Here is a 26,044-nt window from a genome sequence, read left to right on the forward strand (position 1 = left end):
CTCACTATGCCAGAGAAAGTTAAGCTTGGCAATTGAGTCACATAAAAACCGCCTTCCGTTTGTTCCCAAACAAATAGCTGTAATTTCACATGCTTACTTTAGCTGATGTAAAATGTAGATTTACTGGGCCCCAGATGAATGCATAATTGACTTTTCTCTACTCATGTGTAAAATGTAGATTTACCAAGCACTAACCAGAACCTCACAAGAATGTAACCACTTGCCTCGTTGCTTACTTTTTTCTCTTCCGTCCTGCTTGCTCTTTCCCTTTTAAATACCGAAGTTCCCAAAACTCTCTTTGGAAAAAGCACAGGTCACAAATTCTACTATGAGCTGTGTTTGTTTTTCCTGGGTGCTTTCTCAGCCTTGGCAAAATAAACTTCTAATTCATTGAGATCTGCCTCAGTCACTTTTTGGTTTGCACTTTCTTCTCCTCTCCACCTAGAAAAAGAATCATAGATAGTGTATTCAAAGTGTATTGTGCCCTAACGCATAAAGTACACGTCAAATGAGAGGTTTTTACGTTTGTACGACTGATTTTTGAGACAGGGTCTTGCTCTGTCACCCAGGCTGGAGTGCAGTGATGTGATCAAAATTCAAGGCAGCCTCGACCTCCCCTGGCTCAGGCAATTCTCCCACCTCAGCCTCCCGAGTAGTTGGGACCACAGGCATGCATCATCATGCTTGGCTAATTTTTGTATTTTTTGTAGAGATGGGGTTTTGCTATGTTGCCCAGGCAGGTCTCAAACTCCTGAGCTCAAGCAATCCACCTACCTCAGCTTCCCAAAGTGCTGGGATTATAGGCGTGAGCCACTGTGCCTGGCCTTTGTTGTTTTTTTAATGCACCATCTGTCATCTGAAATTGCTAACTTAAACAATAACTTTTATTTTCTTTGGAGCGGGGGCCTTCCTTTCACCTCTGCTTTCTGATTATACTTATATCTTAGAATCTTTGAGACCACAGTGTCAGTGTCAGCTTATTAATGGAAACCTGTCTATGCCTAATAATTTTTACTGCTCAATATTACTAGCTACACCATGGTCAGCAATTTAATATGGTTTGTTTTGTTTTGCTTTTTTAGAGTGAAAAAGGTTTCCTTTTTTTTCTACTTTTCAGATGTTAAACTCGAATTCATTATGCTTATGCTTTGCTTATAGAACAGGGGCTATAAAACTTGTCTCCTTTATTAACTACTGAGATGTATATCTTTTTACTTACTGATTTTTTTTAGCACACACTTTAAATTATAACTGAGTTGTCCTGTCTGGTGTATTTTAATCCTAAAAGCTTCCATATGGAGATGTTAATTTAGTCTTCTAGGAAGCAATACAAAGTTTAAACATTTGGGGTTCCCTTTCATTTTGCCAGTAACCTCAACCCCTTCTCTCACCAGTTTCATTTAGTAACTTTCTACTCCAAAGGAAAACTGCACATTTATTTAACATCTACTCTAACATTGCATGTTATTTTATTTCATTCTCACAGGAATGCTATGAGGCAGATCTAATGATCCCATTTTTGTAGCCAAGGAGACAGGCTAGAAGTGGTCTAACATGACACAACTGGAAAGTGGTGAAGGATGGCAAAGTCTAAGTGAACCCAAAGACCATGACCTGGGACTCTGCTGGGATTTGATCTGCTTATTTCTACCTTTGTGAAACTTCACCTTACTCTGGAATACTAACTCTGTATATTGGTCCATTCTCACACTGCTATAAAGGACTGCCCAAGCCTGGGTCATTTGTAAAAGAAAGAGGTTTAATTGACTCACAGTTTCGCATGGCCTGGGAGGCCTCAAGAAACTTACAATCATAGCAGAAGGGGAAGCAAACACATCCTTCTTCACATGGCGGCAGGCGAGAGAAGTGCCAAGCAAAGGGGGAAAAGCCTTGCAAAACCATCAGATCTCATGAGAACTCACTATCATGAGAACAGCAGCATGGGGGTAACGGCCCCTGTGATTCAATTACCTCCTACTGGGTCCCTCCCATGACATGTGGGGATTATGGAAACTACAATTCAAGATGAGATTTGGATGGGGACACAACCAAACTATGTCACCCTGGAATGCTGTTCCCCTTCCTCCATCATAATCCTCGCATCCCCCAATTTAGACCTTACCTCTTCCAGCATTTTCTCCATGGCTGACCTTACCCAAAGATAGGACTATTAACAGATTAGTCAATGGAGAATGAGCATGGTGGCTAATTCCTGTAATCCCAGCACTTGGAGAGGCCGAGGCAGGAGGAATTGCTTGAAGCCAGGAGTTGGAGACCAGGCTGGGCAACATAGCGAGACATCTGTCTCTATTTTAAAAAAAAGAAAAAGAAAGAGGGGAAAAAAGAGAGATTCATCAACAGAGACATGAACAAATCCTTTCCAGAACTTCACTCAGTGCTATAATTATCTTCTTTGTGGTGTATCTCCTAATCTACAACTTGTGTTTCTTGAGGGTCGAAACCATATTTTCTGTCTCTTTAGCACACCTCTCTCCATCCCTCCCACAGTCTATTTCAATTCTCTGTTGAACACAGGACATCTTTAGTAATGCCACTGACAGACAAGGAGAATCTGAAAACTGAAAATTTTGAGAAGTTTTACTTGGGAGGGGGAAGTACACCATTTCTACCTTGCTTTCTAAGGAAATATTTTCTATAGAGTAGTAAAAAGCATGTTTTCACTTGTTGTTTTCCTGTGGAACCAAACAGGAGCTATAAGAACTACTAGTGGACAGGTTTATTTGCACTCAATGTTCTGTTCTGTTCTGTTCTGCTATGCTTTTATGAATTTTAAAGGCAAGGAATTGTTCAGGTCAGGAATTCATCTGTCAAAATGCTTTATGCTGGAGCCCATGGAAAGGAGAGGCCTTGCGGCTTCACTGGTGAATTAACTGAGAGTTGGAACACTGCTGGTGTGTTTTGCTTTACCACTGACTTTCTTTGAAGGGGCCTTTGACGAAGTTGTTTGCTCTCATTCATTGCTTCAGTGTTTATATCTCAAAATCAAGAGACCTCCTTCATGTCGAAGGAACTAGGGGAAGAAAGCTAAGTCTGTGACTCAGAGATAAAAACCAGCTTGATGTGATTGCAGGGGCCCTGGAGAGACTTCCCTGTCCCCAGATATCTCCCATTGGCTTGTCCCAGCACAGGAAAAGAAACCCCACAGTTACCTTGCATCTGAGTTTAGGCAGTGAGCACCTGGTTAAAACACAGGCAAGTTATGAAGGGAGATCTGACATTGTGTTTGCTTTTATTCTAAGATGCACATTGTTTTTTTCTTTTTTGAGATGGAGTCTTGCTCTGTCATCCAGGCTGGAGTGCAGTGGCACGATCTTGGCTCACTGCCATATCGGCCTCCTGGATTCAAGAGATTCTTGTGCCTCAGCCTCCCTAGTAGCTGAGATTACAGGCACCTGCCACTTCGCCTGGCTAATTTTTTGTATTTTTAGTAGACACAGGGTTTCACCATATTGGCCAGTCTCGAACTCCTGACCTCAAGTGATCCACCTGCCTCAGCCACCCAAACTGCTGGGATTACAGGTGTGAGCCACCGTGCCTGGCCAAGATGCACATTTCTTTAACCTTTTAATACTTTTGAAATCGGGATGTGGTTTTACAATCAGAGTGAATAGTTAATGTAATAATGCAATAGTCTATTTCTCCTGAAGAAGTAAGTTGTTATTAAATAGATAAGAACCACCTGGAAAATAGGGAAGCAGTATGGACACACTCCAGTGAGTGGGTGTTGAAAACTGACCCGAGCCAGATAGGTCATGTGTGGATGATTGCAACCTAGGAGTTGTTAAGTCAGAACTGCTAGCTATTCTTCTCCACAAATGTTACACAATCATGAACAAAGCAAGCCACTGGCCAAATTCTGCTGCATACACAGACACTTGTTAACTAAATATTTGTTAGTAAGCAAGCAAAAAAGTGGTTCATATAATCTTCCTTGCAAAGTTCTCTAAGACAATTTCTGGGATTCCAGAGGCAGAATAATGCTGCCAGTTTAGCCAGCATTGAGCGACCAGAATCTTCCACAGTTTATGGCTAGGCCCAAGACCAGGTAAAGGCATCATTCTAAGAGTGCTGGATATTTTATTCATGCAAGAGTGGAGAGTCTCTAAGCTCTTTTAACTAGTCTACTTATCTTTATATTCACCAAACAGATCCCATTTCTAACTTTCATCGTGTTAATCAACATGCCACTAATTTCACCTGTAAGAAACAATTCTGACATTAACTGTGCTAATTGGCAAAGCATCTGTTATTGAAGACACAAATAACAGATGTGCTTTGTCTGAGGATCATGTACATTTTTTTCCTCCAGAGCTACCCTATTAACTGAAGGATTGTGCACTCTTGTAGAGTCTAGAAACATTTGGTTAAAGCCCAAACTAGGTGGCATACCCAAGATAGGCACCGTATTTTCAGAAGCGTTTAAAAATCTTAAGATGCATAAGACTGAAACACACGTTGTGATACAATGCAATGATATCGCTAAGAGAAATATGCAGTGGGGTTTGAGAGCATGAAAGCAGTGACTAAGTCTGTCTGTCAGACTGGGAGGTGAGGGGGCAAGGGTAGAACATCCTTACAGAGGAGATGACCCAAGCTGGATTTTTGAAAGAGAGTAGGAATGCATGAGGCAGACTTGGGGTACACCCAGCAAAGGGAAGCAGTAGGGGCACAAGCCCAGAGGATGAGAAGCTAGTCTAGGGTGGGTAGACTACAGGCATGTGAGAGAGGAGACAGGCTAGAATTGTAGCTGGGAACTAGACAGAACCTTCTAGATCATGCTCAAGAATTTTCTCTTTACGTGGTAGACATCTGGAAGTCGAGAGACAAAAATATTTTACCTACTACAATTTTGGCTTGGAACATGAATGAGCGTATTGTTAGACCAAAATGGATCCCACAAGGGTCAGGCTTCTCCCAAACCTCTCTAACTGAAGCTCCAGAGCCCTGAACATCCACTCCATCTACAATGTTTTTTCCATAAAAACCAAAGCAGAAGGAGTATGTTCCCTAGAGTCATGTGCTGGTTGGGTGAGTTGGACAAGTTTCTTAATCTCTCTGGTCCTCAATGTCCTCATCTGTAAAATGTGAATAATTATACCTTTTTCTTAGGGTGTTGTTAAGAAGTTTAAGTTAGTGTGTAAGACAGTTTAAGTTAGTGCTTAAGACAGTACCTGGAATAGAATACTCAACTAATTTTATTTTTAGTGTCTATGTCTTTTAAATATTTTTAAAAGATTTAATCACCCAGGCTTGACTGATGTGATCTTGGCTCACTGCAACTTCCACCTCCTGAGCTCAAGTGATCCTCCCACCTCAGCCTCCAGAGTGAGTATCTGGGACTATAGGCACACACCACCACGACTGGCTAATTTTTATTTCTTTATTTTTTTTGTAGAGATGGGGTTTTGCCATGTTGCCCAGGCTGATCTTGAACTCTTGAGCTCAAGCAATTTACCTGTCTCAGCCTCCCAAAGTGGTGGGATTACAGTCATGAGCCACTGCACCTGGCCCTTAAATCTTTCTCATTATTTTTCCTTGCTTATGAATTCTTAGAAAGAACATGTATATTATACAAGTAGTACTTTATCTCACTATAATTAGAGATTACTAATCACTGATCTTGTTCCATAAATCTTACTCTAAACTGTTTTAAAATCTAGAAGTTTAGCTCTGAGGCTTCTGAGCCTAATAAAACCCCCACAAACCACTCTTATCTGCCTGCTGGTCTTATCAGGGAGATGCTCTTTTTGTTTCCAGCAGGGCCTAGTTTTCCATTTCTAGACCCAGAACCAACAACAGAATTGCAGATTCCAGCTCCAAAGTTTTTTCTCCTCCCTAAGTCTTTGAGAACCATGATGGCCAATGGGCTGGCAGGACTGCTTTCCGTTATCTTTATCAAAACATTTTAACTTCAATGCCCTTGGCAACTTTTGTTCAGGAGAAACATTTCTTTTGCTAATGAAGAACATGCTCAAAATTATCCCAACCATATTCTTATCTCATGCAGCCCTTCACCTCAGAACACCAAACTTGGGTTCTTAAAAGAGTGCAGTGGCTCACGCCTATAATCCCAGCACTTTTGAGAGGCCGAGGCAGGCAGATCACCTGAGGTCGGGAGTTCGAGACCAGCCTGACCAACATGGAGAAACCCCATCTCTACTGAAAATACAAAATTAGGGCATGGTGGCACATGCCTATAATCCCAGCTACTCGGGAGGCTTAGGCAGGAGAATCACTTGAACCCAGGAGGCGGAGGTTGCAGTGAGCCGAGATCGCACCATTGTACTCCAGCCTGGGCAACAAGAGCAAAACTCCGTCTCAAAAAAACAAACAACAAAAAAAGAGGGCCTTACCCTTTTACTGACTGATTAAAACAAGAAGTTCACACTTTCATCTGGGACAACAAACTATAGCCACCAGCATTTTGAATCAAATTTAAATTCCTGCTTGGGTTTGAATGTGTCCTCCAAAGTTCTTGTGTTGGAAACATCCCCAATGCAATAGCACTGAGAGGTGAGACCTTTAAGAGATGAGTAGGTCATGAGGGTGAAGAGGCAGAGCCCTCCTGGATGGATTAAGGCCTGTATTGCAGGAGTGGCTTCCTGATAAAAGCATGAGTTCAGCCCCTTCCCTCTTTCTCTCATGTGCGTGATCTCTTGACCTTCTGCCTTCCTTCATGAGATGATGCATCAAGAAGCCCTTGCCAGATGCCAGCCCTTCAACCTTGAACGTCCCAATCTTTAGAACTGTAAGAAATAAATCTCTATTCTTATAAATTACATAGTCTCAGGAATTCTGTTATAGAAGCATAAAACGAACTAAGATAATCCCTATAGGCAGAGTTTTTGCTGCTACCCAAGTTGCCGTCAGCCCAGTATTTCCCAATTATGGCATACCCAACATCTCACATTGGTACCCACCTGCCCTTGAAGGCATCTGAGCACCGCTCCCATCCTAGGCTCTGGCTGTTACAACCCATTGTCACAATACAAGCAGTTTATCCCATTATTCAGTTACTTGGCAAGGCCAGGAATGTTTAACACACAAGATGACAGCTTTGCTGTGGGGGATGGAATGAAAAGGAGGAAGGGAAAAGGTCTCCAATTAGATGCCTTAGGTCTGGATTAGCTGCCCTAGGGTGGGAATCTAGTGTCTGGGGTGAGGGTGGGTTGAGTGATGCTGGTTGGGAGAGTGTCACTGACTGAGAAACATGACAGATTGCCTCCTGTCACTGTCTCCTGAGTCAGTGTTTGTCCTTGGCAAAGACTGTAATAGAGACCAGCTAGGAACATGGCTCGGGTGACAGTGGAGAAGGAAAAGGGACCTATGGCTGCAGCTTTGGAAAACAGATCAGCTGCACCATGCCTTGTAGCCTTCAAACTAAGTGGACAGTGTTTTGTTTTTTCTAGTGTTTATGACAAATGTAAGCCCCAGTGCGTATGCCGATAAAATCCAAGTTTAAAAATCCCACCCCCAGCCAGGCACGGTGGCTCATGCCTGCAATCCCAGCGCTTTGGGAGGCCGAAACCGGTAGATCATGAAGTCAGGAGTTCGAGACCACCCTGGCCAACATGGTGAAACACTCTCTCCACTAAAAATACACCCAGAAAAAGTAGCCGGGTGTGGTGGCACGCACCTGTAGTCCCAGCTACTCTGGAGGCTGAGGCAAGAGAACCGCTTGAACCCGGGAGGCAGAGGTTGCAGTGAGCCAAGACCACGACATTGTACTCCCACCTGGGTGACAAAGTGAGACTCCATCTCAAAAAATAAAAATAAAAAAAAAAATTCCCACCCTCTAAGAGGAAAATTGGAAATAATCTACTCTTTAATTGCTCCTCTGCCAAAGCAATAACTTGAATGGTCCTTATTAGGAATAGCTCATTACTAACAATAATATTAACTATTATAACAACAAGTTATCGCTTGATCCCAGGAGTTCAAGATCAGTCTGGGCAATATAGTGAGACATCATCTCTACATTAAAGAATTTAAAAATTAGCCAGGCATGGTGAAGCACACCTGCAGTCCTAGCTACTTGGGAATCTGAGGCAGGAGGATTGCTTGAGTCCAGGAGTTTGAGGTTACAGTGAGTTATGATTGTGCTACTGCACTCCAGCCTGGAGTACAGAGTGAGACCCTGTCTCTAATTAAAAAAAAAAGAAGAAGAAGAAAATTCCAGAATTCACAATGTGTTGCTCCAGGCACCCTGCCTCACCCCAACACTGTAAACATCCCCCCTCAAACCAGTCAAGTTGCTTCCCCATCATTTCCAGCCCCCACCCCCACTTCTCCTTTCTTTTACCAGATAAAGGCTTATGTGAGTGGGGTTTATGCTTTCAGGAATAAGCTAAAGTAGGTGTAGACTGAAACCTCTTGGAAATATCTGGGGTTACCATTCCAGGCAAGTGAAAGACAAACTAGGAATCAGTAGACATGATTTCCTAGCTGGCATCCTCTTCTTCCTCCCCTTAAGTTGTTCCTGGAGAGGAAAATAATTTCTAGAACGTCATTCCAGACACCATTAGTCAGCAGGAGAATGGAATCTAGAAGGGGACCTGGAGGACAACAGACAGCAGACTACCCTGGGACCCGCAGGGTAAAGCAGGAAACAAAGGCCCAAGGGATTTTTTTTGACTGTAGAGTCAAAGTCATGGTCAGGAGACAGGGCATGGTGATTCTCTCTCTGGGTGGGAAAAGGACCATCTCGGGCATACTTCCTACTGGGGCGGGTGAGGCCAGCAGGCTTAGGGCTACCTTGAAGATGTTCAAGGGACAGCAGAATGATCTTAAAAACCAGAAGGAAATGATATGTTTAAAATATATCTCTCAGGGAAATGCGTCTATCTTGTCAAGGGACTAGCAGCAGCCTGAGACTGACAGACTCCTCAGCAGGTCAAGCTCAGCACCTGGAAAGTAAGCAAAGATTATGGGGCAAACACCCATAAGGAGGAGATTTTTAAAAAGCAGAGGTTGAATGAACTGAATTTACATAGGATGATCCTTAAATATTCAATCTGTTCTGTTCTGGATTAGGGTAGAGGCTGACCATAGAAATCAACCAAAACATTTGTAAACGTAGCCAATAGATGATTCTGTATTTTCCTAAAGAATCAGACAATGTTAGGGAAATTTGGATGTCTGATTAAGGGTAACTTCTCAAGGACTAATGTCAGACTACTAACTGACTGGGCTCTTAACGAGCTTGTATCTATATGTTCGCCTCAGCCAGGGCTGCAACAAGGGTTAACCCCCTCCCTGTTACACCCTCCTAATTACTTCAACACCACAACAGGATGCGAAAGTATCTCAGGGACCACATTCTTCTGCTGGCAGAGGAAGAGCTGACTAATAAACATTCGTGGTTATTTAACACACTCCAACAAATAACACACCAAAGCAATAACATTATGCAAATAATCTCTTTGGTTATTTGCCTGATCAGGTTATTTGCCTGGTTATTTGTAAAAGAAAATATGGCCAAGAGGGGAAGCATCTGAATCTCCAATCTTGGCTGAGCGGAAAACTCTGCTTGTAAATCACTCTCCATCTGCCCTGCAGAGTGGCCAGCCCAGGATGCTGTGTAGGGGTGGATTCAAGTCTCACCATAGTTACAGAAATCACTTGCTTAAGCTTCTGCTAACTGCTCCCAACCTCCATTCTTTTGTGTGTAAAGTCGGAGCAATGTAGCGACATGTTCAGTGGTGTCAGGTTTGGTAAACCACAGAGTGCTATATACACATTAGACTGAAGCTCTTGACAGATGTGACACAAGGGTGGTGTCACATCATTGAGATACCTACCTAAGTCGTACTGTATTACTGTGTGTGTTAGTCTGTTCTTGCATTGCTATAAGGAAATACCTGAGACTGGGTAATTTATAAAGAAAAGAGGTTTCATTTGCTCACGGTTCTGCAGGTTATACAGGAAGCATGGTGCTGGCATCTGCTTAGCTTCTGGGAAGCCTCATGAAGCTTACTGTCATGGAGGAAGGCGAAGGGAAAGCAGGCATGTCACATGGCGAAAGTAGGAGTAAGGAAGACAGAGAGAGAGAGGAGGGGAGGTGCCACACACTTTTAAATGACCAGATCTCACGAGAATTCACTCACTATTCCAAGGACAGCACCAAGCAGAGGATGAATGGTTTACCATTCATGTGAAATCTACTCCCATGATCCAATTACCTCCCACCATGCTCCACCTCCCACCACGCTCCACCTCCAATGTGGGGGATTACATTTCAATATGAGATTTGGGCAGGGACAAACATCCAAACAATATCACCACGGCATGGCAATTTATTGACATATTGGCTCACGTTTGTCTTCCCTATACTTCTTTCTTCTCAATTTCAAGGAGGTAGCCAAATCCTTGGCATTTTTTTAATCTCAGCCCTTTTGCAGGGTGGGACAAATAGAAAGATTTGAGGCTTTTTCAGTTTTTTATGAAAGTTAAGCTTTAGGGGGCTGAGGTGGGAGATCACTTGAGGCCAGGAGTTGGAGGCCAGCCTGAGCAACATAGCAAGACTCTGACTCTAAAAATAAGATATTATAAATAAATAAGTAAATAAATAGAAAATGAATACCATCATAGAGATTGTGGATGATGTCCCCAAGAAGAGATAAGATGTGTTTTGGGGACAACAAGAAAGGGAGAGAGATTTTCTTCAGGTGTTAGAAAGCCAAAAGAGAAGGATAAATCATAACCAAGAATGTGGCAGTACCCCCTAGGCTGTACTGCCCACCTCAGTAGTTAATATCAATGTGTGGTTTTAAAGTTCTAAATTAATTAAAATTAAATATAATTAAAAATTCAGCTCCTCGGTGGCACTAGCTGCATTTTAAGTGCTCTATAGCCTCATATGTCTAGTGGCTACCATACTGGACAGAGTAGTTATGGAACATTTCCATCATTGCAGAAATTTCTACTGGACTGTGAGAAGGTGTCAAGACCTCAGAGGCTGTGAGGAAACATGGGAGATTAGATGCTCCCAACCTCATCACAGAGTCCTATGCTCTAAGAACAGGGAATTAGCAGCTGAGCTGCCCAGCATGAGATATACAGGTTGGGACAATGGACTGGTGCTTTAGTGGAAAACAGTGTGGACCCACAACTGTAAACTAGAGTGACAGTCTTCCCTGTGCCAGAGTGTTTAATAAGACCTAATGACCTTTACACACTTTGGAGGGCAGGGAGAGACACCAAGGGCTGAGTGTGAATTTCCCACCAGCCTAGGAGGATGGGTACTCAGATGATTTAAAGAAAATAAAGTGATGCACACTTGAATATAGGGAACTAAGATTAATACCTGCTACAGTCGTACACAACTATGCATACACATATACACCCCCACACAGACACACCAGTCATCCTTCCTTCTTTAACTGTTTATTTCAACACTGATTTCACAACACTATTTAACACTATTTAAACAGCTCAGGCTATCTCCATATCCCAGTAAGTACTTGTCAGTACACAAACAGGTCACAATCCATTATTTAAAAAGCATGGTGGCTGGGTGTGGTGCCTTATGCCTGTAATTCCAGCACTTTGGGAGGCCAAGGTAGGAGGATCACTTGAGCCCAGGAGTTCAAGACCAGCTTGGGCAACATAGTGAGACTCCATTTCTATTTTTAAATAAGAAAACTTTAAAAATAATACAATAAAATAAAAAATAAAAAGCACAGTTCATATTAGAAAATGAGCAAAAGACATGAAGAGACATTTCACCAAAGAGGCTATACAGATGGCAAATAAGCACATGAAAAGATGTTCTGTACCATTAGCCGTTAGGGAAAGGCAAATTAAAGCCATAATATGACCACACACCTATCAGAAAGGCTAAAGAAAAAGATAGTGACAATATCAAATGCTGATGAGGATGCAGAGAAACTGGATCCCTCAAACATTGCTGATAGGAACACAAAATGCTACAACTACTCTGGAAAATAGTTTGGCAGTTTCTTTAAAAAGCAATTATGTAAGTACCATATGACCTAGCAATTGAACTCCCGGGCATTTAATCCCAGGGAAAGGAAAACTTATGTTCACATAAAACGCTGCACATGAAGTTTACAGCAGCTTTATTTTTGTTTGTTTATTTGTTTGTTTTGAGACAGTCTTGCTCGGTCACCCAGGCTGGAGTGCAGTGGCATGATCTTGGCTCACTGCAAACTCTGCCTCCCAGGTTCAAGCAATTCTCCTGCCTCAGCCTCCTGAGTAACTGGACCTACAGGCATCTACCACCACGCCCGGTTAATTTTTGTATTTTTTTGTGGAGATAGGGCTTTGCTATGTTGTCCAGGCTGGTCGTGAACTCCCGACATCAAGTGATCCGCCTGCCTCGGCCTCCCAGAATGCTGGGATTACAGGCATAAGCCACAGTGCCTGGCCCATAGCAGCTTTATTTGTAATAGCTAAAAAGTGGAAAGGCCAGAAATGTCCTTCAACAGGTGAATGGTTAAACAAATTGTGATGCATACCTACCATGGAATACTATACAGGCAACAAATAGGATGAATATCCAAGAATTATGCTATTGTAGCCATTCTGTAGAAATAGGATAAATTCCCACCTAAACTATGGTTCAAATGATGACACCAGATAGACATCGAAAGAGTGTGAAAAGGTTTATTACGCAAATAATGAGGTTTTCTGGAGACAGCTGGGAAAGCTTCCCAAACAGGTCCAAAAACAGCGTAAGAGAGCAGGGAAAGAAAACTGACTTGAAGTTTTCTTAGGCATTGGGGAGTGGGGCTGGGGTGAGGGTTCCTGCACACAGGCGGGGGGCCCACATGGTTGGAATCTCAGTGCCAACAGAAGAACCCAGGCTTTCTTATCAGCTTACCCAGATGTGGGGCAAAATGGGAAATGAGAAGAGTGGGGTATAAAAGCTACTAACAAACATCAGAAAATGGAGTCAGACTCATTATTATTACACAGGAACCACACAAAGGCCCTTCTCAAAAGAATGCATACTGTATGCATCCATTTATATAACATTTTTGAAATGACAACATTTCAAAACTGGAGGACATATTTGTTAATGGTTGCCAGGGTATAGGGATGGGGTGGGTGAGGAAGGTAGGAGTGTTTGTAAATGGGCAAAATAAGGGATCCTTGTGATGTTGGAACTGTCAGTATCTTGACTGTGGTGGTGGATACACAAACCTATACAGGTGACAACATTTTATGGAACTGTGCAATTTTCACACATACACAGACGTGAGTACAAATAAAGCTGGGAAAATCTGAAAAAGATGGATGGATTGTAGTAATGTCAATCTCCTGGTTGTGATATTATACTAATGTTTTGTAAAATGTTAGGAGAAACTGGGTGAAGAATACACGAGACCTCGCCGTCTGATTTCTTAAAATTGCATATAAACCTAGAATTATCTCCATGAAAATTGCAAGTTGAAAAATGCTTAGATCAGAGAGGGAGAGTTCATTCGTATTACAGGACACTCCGGGGTGGGACGAAGAGCAAGAATGAGTGAATGCCTCTGAATTGAGCCAACTGACCCAGTGAACTACCTGGTCTCCCAAAGTCCTCTTCAACAATCCAATGGCCAACCAGAGGTCAGATGTCTTCATTATCGTAAAGACCAAAAGTTGGGTAAATGTTTAGAGGGACTAACCTGGAAATACAAAGAAAGGCAAGATAAAATTCAGAGGCAGCCTAATAACTTGAAAACTGATTATTTTTATGATAGATGAATCAATAGCAAAAGAAGATTCACATAAGAATTATCTGATAACCATTTATACAGGGATGTCATTTACAATTCAGTCATTCACAGACTTTTTTAATGAAATGTTCCTTAACAATAGATGAGAGTAGATGTATGAATGGATGGATGTCTGGTGTGTAGCCACAGGCAGCCATCCAAAACCTGAAACGCCTGGAAAATCTATACAAATAGTACATTACACTGCATAATACATCTTTATTCATTGCAATATAAAAGTATGATTTTCAATATTGAATTTTATACTGTGTGTATTTTACCACAATTCAAAGAAAAGGAAGAAATGACTGTTAAAAAGTGGTGACATTTTTTTAAAGTGTCAAAATTAGGCTGGGCGTGGTAGCTCACACCCATAATACAAACGCTTTGGGAGGCAGAGGCAGGAGAATTGCTGGAGCCCAGGAGTTCAAGATTAGCCTGGTCAACAAAGTGATACCCTGTCTCTACAAAAAAAAGTTTTTAGATTTAGCCGGGTGTGTTGGCACATGCCTGTAGTCCTAGCTACTTGAGAGGCTGAGGCAGGAGGATCCCTTGAGCCCAGGAGTTCAAGGTTTCAGTGAGCTGCGATAGTGCCACTGCACTCCAGCCTGGGTGATGGTGCAAGACCCTGCCTCAAAAATAAATAAATAAGTTTCAAAATTGATCATAAAAAATCTCAATAATTTTTATGTTGATTACGTTAAAATAATACTATTCTGGATATCTTGTGTTAAATAAAACATATGATTAAACTTTTTAAAAAACATTGTTTTCAACTAAAAATATTAGTTAAAATTATGTAAAAAAGTTCAGTAATCTGAGCAAAATTTACTCCAAGAAGATGATTACTCTATGGCCCACGTGGTTCCTGGTACGTAACACACTACTGTGATAAGCGTGGCTTTACATTTTCTAAGATCTTCAAATTAAATATTGCTTTTTTTAAAAAAAAGTCTAAACCCCTAACTCTGAGTCTCTGCTGGTACTACTCTGGAACAATTTTGCTAGCTTTCCTCCCCATGAATGTCTATGACTTAAGTCCCAGGTAAAGTGTTACCACTATGAATCCATCTAAAATTGCCCAAGACAGGATATATTTCCTCCTTCTCATGTTACTCAACTGCTTAAAATCCCCCAGAGAGTTCCTATTAAGGTAGAATAAAGTCCAGTAGAAGTCAGCCCTCATGCTGACTGGAAAGAGTCTCCTGCTTACATCTTAGATCTTACATTTTGACCACTCACCACCCCTCACACTTCCTCCACCAGAGGAAGACCAGAGGGTCTCCTTTCTGTTCCTCCAATATCCAGCCTGTGTCTACCTTCAGGTATTTGATCTTACAGTTCCATATTCGGGGACTGCTTTTCCTTCTGATTGTGCCTTACCTCTTTCTTATTCTTGACATTCAGATCTCAGCGTGGATGACACTCCTCAGAAAGGCCATCCCTAGCCATCCAATCTAAAATCAATATCCAGTCATCCTCTTACTTTACCAGCATGCCATTTTTGGTTTGTCTGTTTATTGTGGCAAAATATACATAACAAATTTTGCCATTTTAACCATTTTTTAAAGTATACAATTGGGTGACATTAAGCATATTTACAATGTTGCACAACCATCACTACTATCCATTTCCAGGACTTTTTCATCTTGCCAAACTAAAATTCTGTACCATTTAATAGTAACACCCTATTAACTGCTTCTCCCAGCCCCTGGTAATCTCTATGATACCTTCTGTCTCTATGAATTTGCCTATTCAAAGTACCTCATATCAGTGGAATGACACAATATCTGTCCTTTTGTTTCTGGCTTATTTCACTTAGCATAATGTTGTCACGGTTTATTTATGTTGTAACATGTACCAAAATGTCATTCTTTCTTAAGACAATAGTATTTCATTGTATGTACTTATCACATTTCATTTATCCATTCGTGTGCCAGTAGACACTTGGGTTGTTCCCACCTTTTGGCTATAGTGAATAATGTTCATATGAACACCAGTGCCCAAAATATCTGTTTAAATCCCTGCTTTCAATTCTTTAGGTGTTATACCTAGTAGTAGATCATATGGTAATTCTATGTTTAACTTTTTGAGAAGACACCACACTGTCAGCTGGATCATATGGTAATTCTATGTTTAACTTTTTGAAAAGCCATCATACTGTCAGCATGGCATTTTTATAATGTGTTTGTCTGCTCTACTAGGATGAAACCTTCACGAGAGCAGGGACCACATCTGTCTTCTCCATTCCTGAATCTCTAGTACCTTGAACAATATTTGGCACATAATGGACACTCAAAAAGTTTTTGTTAGATGAAAGAATGAGGTAGATCTTCAGTAATTGTTAGTGTTCTTTCTCCTTTCCACTTTGTTCTTCTTAAATAGATTGCAAAACCCCCGACTTGAGGGCAAGCATAGCTATCATTCACCTGTGTAACCATAGCATTTAGCACATTGAAGGTACTCAATACATCCTTGTCCAGTTGAAGAAAATACCCATTCTTTGTTGTAGTCTGGCGTTCTTGGCTGAACTCAGTAGGATTGACCTGATAATTATGTGTTAGTAAGAATGGAGGACGTTTTTCAGTAAGAATGGAGTTAGCAAAGAAAGATGCCCAGTGTAGCCCCAGGACAGTTGCCTTCCAGGAAACTCTGACTTTCTTTTTTTCTTATTCTTTTTTCTTTGGCTTCTGGACTCTAGCATTTTCCAGAACCAAGACTGAAAGAAGCAAAAACAGCTGAAAAATCTCTTAAATTACATCATCTTCCTCTGGGAATTCAGGCATGTTGGCTGGGTTTGACTAAAACATAACCAGGATTTGAGTCTTGGGTTCAGATAAAATATAAGTTCAAATCTCTCAAGCCTTCTTAAAAGATCAGATAACAGTCCTTAGATTAAAAATTCTTTAGGCCAGGCATTGTGGCTCATGCCTGTGTCCCAATACTTTGGGAAGCCAAGGTGGGAGAATTTCTTGAGCCCAGGCATTTGAGCCTCCAGTGTACTATGGTTGTGCCACTGCACTCCAGCCTGGGTGACAGAGTGATAGCCTATCTCTAAAAATATATATATATATATATATATATATATTTTAAATAATTTCCAAACAACTTTGATCCTGATAATTCTGATTATTCATGCCATATAATAATAATATATTTACAACCCTACATTATATGAAATAAATTATACACAGATACTATATGTTACATTTTATGTGTAATAATTGGTTGATGAATGCAGTTGGCAAATCCAAATTAAAGAATGCCCAAATAATACTTGGAAACATTGCCACGAGGTTTACATTGCCCCAATTCGGTTACAGCAGGTAGCTTGTCAGGTATGAGCAGGGCAGGAGAGGGCTCGATACACACCAGGAGTGTTGGGTGACCATCAGGTGATGGTCAGGCAGTTGTTAACTGCTTCTCTAAAGTAATAATTGCTCACAGCCAGTGCCAGGGAAAGGCAGTCTCCTAATGGACAGAAAACACCTGAAACTGATCAGCAGCTTCCCAGTAAGACCTCAGGAGTGGGGAGAAGTAAGGCAAGATCCCGGAAGGAGGCCAATGTATAAAACCCCAAGTCAAGAGATCAAGCTGTGTACTTGGTTTCTCAAGTCACCCACTTGGCCCTCTTCCAAGTTGTATATTCCTTCCTTTCTTTCCTCTCCTTCCTGTTCTAAAGTTTTCAATAAACTTTCACTCCTGCTCTGACACTTGCCTCAGTCTCTCCTTCTGCCTTATGCCCCTCAGTCTAATTCTTTTGGGGAAGTCCACCCTGAAGTTGCTGCACACCCTTATGGATTCGCCTCAGGTAACTCGGATCTCTGCCACCGCTAACGTCCCGTCAGTTCCTGCTACTTAGAAACACTCTTTATTTCAGCCAGCAGTGTTTGAGGCAAAGTTCAGTGAGAAGACCCTCTTAGAATCTCAACATTTGCAGGCTCCAAAAGCCTGCTAGACTATGGCCATTTTCCCAGTGACACCTACCTATCCTCCTGGCCATTGCCTGCCCTCTCTATTGGGGCCAGCTGCCTCTACCCAGCTGCTGTCTCCATATTATGCGGCCTGTGTGATTCCCAGATAGGCAGCCTCAGGTCTTCAGCCTTTGCTTACAGAGCTTCAATCACCCCTCCAATTCCACATCTCTCTGTACTTAAAAATCTCCTAACACTTTATCACTGCCAGGGCTCTGCCTTGAGGGATGGCCATTCCAGTAGGGCCATATTCTTGGAGGAGCTTTGCTTACTTAGCGAGTACTGTCTGACTATTGGGTGTAAGGAGGGTGTGTAAGATAACTGTCAAAGGAAACACTAGTTTCAGGAAGTTGGCAAGCAGTGCAACAGAGAATAGGGAATTATGAAAAACTCCAGACGTGTCTTAAAACCACACCAAAGTCTGCTCCAAATTCCTGGTTTCTAATGTGCCCTTTTTTTCTTTAAAAAATTGTTTGCAATTTTTTTCCCGATCATGTGTTTTTACCTCATGGACTGAAGCAGACAGGTGAGAAATGAGGAAGAAGGAGCATAAACCCCAGTTCATGTGATGGAGCAGTGAGGAGAAACTGAGTAGAGTAAGAGAGAAGGGTCAAGAGGAGCAGAAGGCAGAACTGGAAACCAGTGGGGACTATGGGGACGATAACCTCGGGTGGAACTTCATCTGCCATCCCTCCTCTCCCCACTTTCCCGTGCTGCTGCTGGTCACTGTCCTGGGGCAAAGGCTGCCTAATATGAACAGGAGGGAAGATGTAGTTGGCTCATCCACACATGCTAGGCTGCTTCCTGCCTCAGGCCTCACGTAGTTTCTGGTCTAATCATGGGACAGAAATTCTTCCCAGGATGTACCAAAGCAAGCAGTAAAACAAAGACTCTCCTCATGCTCTCTCACTGTTAGAGTCTAGCAAACATTCAGGCTCAGAGTAGAGATACAAAGGGCCTCAGAGTGCCTGGTACATCCTGGGTAGCCAATTCATATGACTCCCATGAATGCATAGATAAATGGTTAGATGGTTACATAAAAGAGATGAATAGATAGAATCAGTGGCATGCTAGTGAATGTTTAACAACTGGATCTACAAAAAAACCATGATTTGTAATGGTTGCCAACTTGATTTTCAGGATATTTATACTACCACATGGCCAACTTCAAGCCATTATTTGATACAGAGTTGGGAAGAGGTGTTCCAGCACATCACTACATGGATGGATGGATGGATGGATGGATGGATTGGATGGACAGATGGACAGACAGAGGGAGGACGGGAGGGATGGAGGGAGGAATAGATGAATGGATAGATGATTGATGGACAACAAAGTTTCCATATTTCATCTTTTTTAATCATTTTTAGTTCTGGTACATGTTCTAGTACATATGCAGGATGTGCAGGTTTGTTACATAGATAAACGTGTGCCACAGTGGTTTACTGCACCTATCAACTCATCACCTAGGTGTTAAGCCCAACATCCATTAGCCATCCTTCCTAATACTCTCTCTCCCTCCACCCCACCCCGCCAACAGGTCCCAGTGTGTGTTGCTCCATTCTCTGTGTCCATGCGATCCCATTGTTCAGCTCCCAGTTATAAGTGAGAACATGTGGCCTTTGGTTTTCTGTTCCTGTGTTAGTTTGCTGAGGATAATGGCTTCTGGCTTCATCCACGTCCCTGCAAAGAACATTATCTCATTTATTATATGGCTGCATAGTATTCCATGGTATATATATACCACATTTTCTTTATCCAGTTTATCACTGATGGGCATTTGGGTTGATTCCATGTCCTTGCTATTCTAAATAGTGCTGCAATGAACATATGTGTGCATGTATCTTTGTAACAGAAAGATTTATATTCCCTTTGGTATATACCCAGTAATGGGATTGCTGGGTCAAATGGTATTTCTGGTTCTAGCTCTTTGAGGAATTGCCGTACCATCTTCCATAATGGTTGAACTAATTTACATTCCCACCAACAGTGTAAAAGTGTCCCTATTTCTCCGCAACCTTGCCAGCATCTGTTGTTTCTTGACTTTTTAATAATGGCTATTCTGACTGGCATGAGACGGTATCTCATTGTGGTTTTTTGATTTGCATTTCTCTAATGATTGCTGATGTTGAGCTTTTTTTCATATGTTTGTTGGCTGCATGAATTCTTCTTTTGAGAAGTGTCTGTTCATGTCCTTTGCCCACCTTTTAATGAGGTTGTTTGTTTTTTCTTGTAAATTTGAATTCCTTGTGGACACTGGATATTAGACCTTTGTTGGATGGATAGATTGTGAAGATTTTCTCCCACTCTGTTTGTTGCCTGTTCACTCTGAGTTTCTTTTACTGTGCAGAAATTCTTTAGTTTAATTAGACCCCATTTGTCAATTTTTGCTTTTGTTGCAATTGCTTTTGGTGATTTTATCATGAAATCTTTGCCCATGCCTCTGTCCTGTATGGTATTGTCTAGACTTTCTTCCAGAGTTTTTATAGTTTTGCGTTTTACATTTAAGTCTTTAATCCATCTTTAGTTAATTTTTGTATAAGGTATGAGGAAGTGGTCCAGTTTCAATTTTCTGCAAATGGATAGCCAGTTTTCCTAGCACCATTTTTTGAATAGGAAGTCCTTTCCCCATTGCTTGTTTTTGTCAAGTTTGTTGAAGATCAGATGGTTGCAGATGTGTGATCTTATTTCTGAGTTCTCTATTCTGTTTCATTGGTCTATGTGTCTGTTTTTGTACCAGTACCATGCTGTTTTGGTTATTGTAGCCTTTTAGTATAGTTTGAATGAAGTCTGGTAGGGTGATGCCTCCAGCTTTGTTCTTTTTCTTTAGAATTGACTTGGCTATATGGGCTCTTTTTTGGTTCCATATAAATTTTAAAATAGTTTTTTCTAATTTTGTGAAGAATGTCAATGGTAGTTTAATGGGAATAGCATTGAATCTATAAATTATTTTGGGTAGTATGGCCGTTTTCATGATATGGATTCTTTCTATCCATGAGCACGGAATATTTTTTCATTAGTTTGTGTCCTCTCTGGCTTCCTTGAGCAGAAGTTTGTAGTTCTCCTTGAAGAGGTCCTTCATTTCCCTTGTTAACTGTATTCTTAGGTATTTTACTCTCTTTGTAGCAATTGTGAATTGAAAAGGATGGATTCCTTTCTAACACATTCTATGAGGCCAGCATTGTCATGATACCAAAACCTGACAGAGATACAATTCTCTTTGTAGCAATTGTGAATGGGAGTTCACTCACAATTTGGCTCTCTGCTTGCCTGTTGTTGGTGTATAAGAATACTTATGACTTCTGCACATTGATTTTTTATTCTGAGACTTTGCTGAAGTTGCTTATCAGCTTAAGAAGTTTTGGGCTGAGACAATGGGGTTTTCCAAATATAGGATCATGTCATCTGCAGACAAAGACATTTTGACTTCCTCCCTTCATATTTGAATACCTTTATTTCTTTCTTTTGCCTGATTGCCCTGGCCAGAACTTCCAATACTAAGTTGAATAGGAGTGGTGAGAGAGGGCATCCATATCTTGTGCCAGTTTTCAAGGGGAGTGTTTCCAGCTTTTGTCCATTCAGTATGCTATTGGCTGTGGGTTTGTCATAAATGGCTCCCATTCGTTTGAGGTATGTTCCTTCAATACCTAGTTTATTGAGAGTTTTTTAACAAAAAGGGATGCTGAATTTTATCAAAGTCCTTTATGTGTCTATTGAGATAATCATGTGGTTTTTGTCTTTAGATCTGTTTATGTGATGGATTACATTTATTGATTTGCATATGTTGAACCAGCCTTGCATCCCAGGAATAAAGCTAACTTGATCATGGTGGATAAGCTCCTTGATGTGCTGCTGGATTCGGTTTGCCAGTATTTTATTGAGAATTTTTACATTGATGTTCATCAGGGATATTGGCCTGAAGTTTTCTTTTTTTGTTTTATCTCTGTCGGGTTTTGGTATCAGGCCTGGCCTCATAGAATGAGTTAGGGAGGAGTCCCTCCTTTTCAATTGTTTGGAATAATTGCAGAAGGAATGGTATCAGCTCCTCTTTGTAGGAGCTGAGTTCTGGTAGAAGTCAGCTGTAAATCCATCTGGCTCTGGGCTTTTTTTGGTTGGTGGGCTATTTATTACTGCCTCGATTTTGGAACTTGCTATTGGTCTATTCAGGGATTCAACTTCTTCCCAGTTCAGTCTTGGGAGGGTGTATGTGTCTAGGAATTTATCCATTTCTTCTAGATTTCCTAGTTTATTTGCATAAAACTGTTTATTCTCGGATAGTTGTATTTCTGTGGGATCCGTGCTGATACCTCTATCATTTTTTATTGTGTCTATTTGATTCTTCTCTTTTTTCTTCTTTATTAGTCTAGCTAGTAGTCTATGTATCTTATTAATTTTTTCAAAAAACCAGCTCCTGAATTCATTGATTTTTTTGAAGGGTTTTTTTTGTGTCTCTATATCCTTCAGTTCTGCTCTGATCTTGGTTATTTCTTGTCTTCTGCTAGCTTTGGGGTTTGTCTGCCTGCTAGCTTTGGGGTTTGTCTGCTTTTTGTTCTCTAGTTATTTTTGTTGTGGTGCTAGGGTGTAGATTTGAGATCTTTCTAGTTTTTTGATGTGAGCATTTAGTGCTATAAATCTCCCTCTTAACACTGCTTTAGCTGCATCCCAGAGATTCTGGTACGTTTTCTTTGTTTTCATTGGTTTCAAAGAACTTCTTAATTTCCGCCTTAATTTCATGTTTTACTAAGGAGTCATTCAGGAGCAGGCTGTTAAAGTTCCATGTGGTTGTGTGATTTTGAATGAGTTTCTTACTTTTGAGTTCTAATTTGATTGTGCTGTGGTCTGAGAGACTGTTATGGTTTCAGTCTTTTGCATTTGCTGAGGAGTGATTTACTTCTAACTATGGGATCAATTTTGGAGTAAGTGTCATGTGGTACCAAGAAGAATGTATATTCTGTCCTTCTGGGGTGGAAAGATCTGTAGATATCTATCAGGTCAACTTGGTCCAGGGCTGAGTTCAAGTCCTGAATATCTTTGTTAATTTTCTGTCTCGATGTTCTATCTAATATTGACAGTGGAGTGTTAAAGTCTCCCACTATTATTGTGTGGGAGTCTAAGTTTCTTTGTAGGTCTCTGAGAACTTGTTTTATGAATCTGGGTGCTCCTGTATTGGGTGCATATATATTTAGGATAGTTAGCTCCACTTTACCAATATGTAATGCCCTTCTTTGTCTTTTTTGATCTTTGTTGATTTAAAGTCTATTTTGTCAGAAACTAGGATTGCAACCCCTGCTTTTTGCTGTTTCCCATTTGCTTGGTAAATTTTCTTCCATCCTTTTATTTTGAGTCAATGTGTGCCCTTGCATGTGAGATGGGTCTCTTGAATATAACACACCGCTGGATTTTGACTCTTTATCCAGCTTGCCACTTCGTGTCAGTACATCCTTTTTTGATCCACTCATCTGCATCTGGTCGAGAGACCTCTCTGGTCACCAGTCCCAGATACTAATCAATACCCAAGTACACACTGCCCAGGGAACCAATGTAAGAAAGGGAGGGGAAAGGGGCACATCCATTCCTACCGCAGGTTCCCTCATTCTGATGGCTGCAATGCTGTAAAAATCTATAGAGAGGATAGAGTAGGTGCTATCTGTCTCATGGACAGATAAGAAAATTGAGATCTAAGCAGAATGTGACTTGCTAAGGGTACAGAACAGCCAGTTGGTGGCTGTGGAAGGTCATAGAATCTAGGTCATCTAACCCCTAAAGTGGAACATTCTGCTACAGATGGCCTCTGCTGCTATGGTACCAGAGCTAGCAATGAGTATGAACTTCACTTCTTCATTTATTAATCATCTAGTTGATGTATTGGAGAAGAGTGCTTTCCTTCTTGTCCCAAAGTGGGCATGCAGCAACAAAATTAGCAAAGCAGGCGAACTCTGAACAAATGCCCAATGTAGATGAAGGCCTTTTTAAAAGCCTCAGCCTCTCCTAGGCCCCTTTTCCTCCATCAGGATGCTCTCATTATTCCCAAAGAGTCTGTTTTGGTAGAGATGGTGGGGAGAGCTATAGTGCTGGCCCTCAGACGGGAGGACACCACCATAAGCTCATTTGTGTTATATTATACAATTCCTTTTTCAAATAGGACTACATCATAAGAAAAGCGTTATACTCTACACATAATTTTATCCGCTTTGTCACAGGTATTTGCATTTTAAAAGGGGAAGACCAAGACTCTGGAATGGTTCTCTCCAGTAGCAATGCTGTTGGCATTATCTGGAAATGACAAGGGACTCTGGAGATCAGAGGTCTTTCCAGCTGGTGGTTGACACCCACTCTGACCACAAGGCCAGCCTAGTAGCCAAGAAGAGATTTGGGAGGGAGGAAAGGGCCAGAGGGATCCCAAGGCTTTCCTTATAAATGAAACACAGGGGAGAGACAGGCACGGAGTAAAGGAGGAGGAAATGTGACTATGGAGACAGAGATAGGAATGATGCAGTCACATGCCTGGGAAACCACCAGAAGTTGGAAGAGGCAAGGAATGGAATCTCTCCTAAAGCCTCTGAAGGGAGTTCAGCCCTACCAATATCTTTATTTTAGACTTTTGGCCTCCAAAATTGTGAGAGAATAAATCTGTTTTAAGCCACCTAGTTTGTGACAATTTGTTACAGCAGCCCTAAGACACCAATACAACGTGTGTCCCGTTGGAATGGTTATTATTAAAAAGTCAAAAAAACAACAGGTGCTGGTGAGGCTGCAGAGAGAAGGGAATGTTATACACTGTCAGTGGGAATGTAAATTAGTTTAGCCACTGTGGAAAGTAGTTTGGAGATTTCTAAAAGAACTTAAAGCAGGCTGGGCGCGGTGGCTCACACCTATAATCCCAGCACTTTGGGAGGCTGAGGCGGGTGGATCATGAGGTCAGGAGTTGGAGACCAGCCTGGCCAATATGGTGAAACCCCGTCTCTACTAAAAATACAAAAAATTAGCTGGGCATGGTGGCGCGTGCCTGTAGTCCCAGCTGCTCAGGAGGCTGAGGCAGGAGAATCTCTTGAACCTGAGAGGCAGAGGTTACAGTGAGCTGAGATTGTGCCACTGCACTCTAGCCTGAGTGACAGAGTGAGACTCCATCTCAAAAAATAAAAATAAATTAATTAAATTAAAGCAGAGCTATCATTCAACCTAGCAATCCCATTACTGGGTATATGCCCAAAAGAAAACAAATTGTTTAATCAAAAAAGACACATATATTTGTATGTTTATTGTAGCACTATTCATAATAGCAAAGACATGGAATCAACCTAGGTGCCCATCAACAGTGGATTAAATGAAGAAAATGTAGTATATATACACCACAGAATACTACACAAACATAAAGAATGAAATAATGTCCTTTGCAGCAACATAGATGCATCTGGAGGCCATTATCCTAAGCGAATTAATGCAGGAAAAGAAAACCAAATACTGCATGTGCTCATTTATAAGACGGAGCTAAACATTGGGTATTCATGGACATAAAGATGGCAACAATAGACACTAGGGATTACTAGAAGGGGAGGGAGGGAGAAGGGTAAGAGTTAAAAACTATTGAGTATTATGCTCACTACCTGGGTGATAGGATCAATTGTACCCCAAAACTTAGCATCACGTAATACCCCTGAATCTAAAATAGAAGTTGAAATTGTATTTTTAAAATACAATTTGGGTGAATTTTCTCCCCAGAGAGCCCATTAAAGACTCAGTCTCAAGGTTTTAACTGGGGGCTATTTACATAGGCACCTTTGCCTAACATGTACCAAAATTCCAGAACTTCCAGAAGGAAAGCAGATGTTTAGCATAAAGCACATTATTTGCATAAACAGTCTAGACACAGCAAACCACCCTCATAAGTTAGAGAACAGTGAGAAGACTCCAAAAATCCAAGTTCCCAGACACCATCCAAGAGCCAACCTTCCAAGCAGGCCTTTCTAAGAATAGCAGCCTCAGATTGGCTGTGTTAACTCTTTTCTGCACATAAGGGTACAGTCTCATGAGTTTTGATGAATGCATATGGTCACACAATCAGCACCACAAGGCATATTTTCCAAAAGTTTCCTTATGTCCCTTTGCAGTTAGACACTTGCCCTGGCTCCATGCAAAGACTGATCTGCTTTCTAACACTATAGTTTTGCTTTTTCTAAAATTTCATACAAATGAAATAATATAGCATGTAATCTTTTGCATTTGGCATCTTTCACTTAGTATTGTGCTTTTGAGATTACCATATTGTTGCATGTATCAGTAGTTTATTCCTTGGTAATGCTGAGTAGTGTTTCTTTGTATGAA

At 41.2% G+C, this 26,044-nt stretch overlaps 1 protein-coding gene across 7 annotated transcripts in view; it reads right to left on the bottom strand.

Annotated features, from left to right (window-relative positions):
- The window catches only part of SNX18 (sorting nexin 18), a 238,349-nt gene that overhangs the window by 136,031 nt on the left and 76,274 nt on the right, over positions 1-26,044 (bottom strand). The window contains exons 2-3 of one of the 7 annotated variants that reach the window (XR_010112195.1): positions 2,123-2,307; positions 237-441 (exon numbers count right to left, since the gene is read on the bottom strand). The exons of 3 other annotated variants lie outside the window; for them this stretch is intronic. Coding sequence is in view for 2 of the 4 variants with exons in the window: in XM_055112383.2 (XP_054968358.1) it covers positions 2,183-2,307 (125 nt within the window). In the remaining 2 variants the exon portion in view is untranslated. Of the gene's footprint in view, positions 1-135; positions 2,308-12,634; positions 13,659-26,044 lie in introns of those variants that run through there. 3 more of the 7 variants (XM_055112383.2, XM_055112389.2, XM_055112385.2) reach the window with 3 other exon arrangements.

Source organism: Pan paniscus, chromosome 4 (genome assembly GCF_029289425.2).
Source record: "Pan paniscus chromosome 4, NHGRI_mPanPan1-v2.0_pri, whole genome shotgun sequence".
Taxonomy (NCBI): Eukaryota; Metazoa; Chordata; class Mammalia; order Primates; family Hominidae; genus Pan; species Pan paniscus.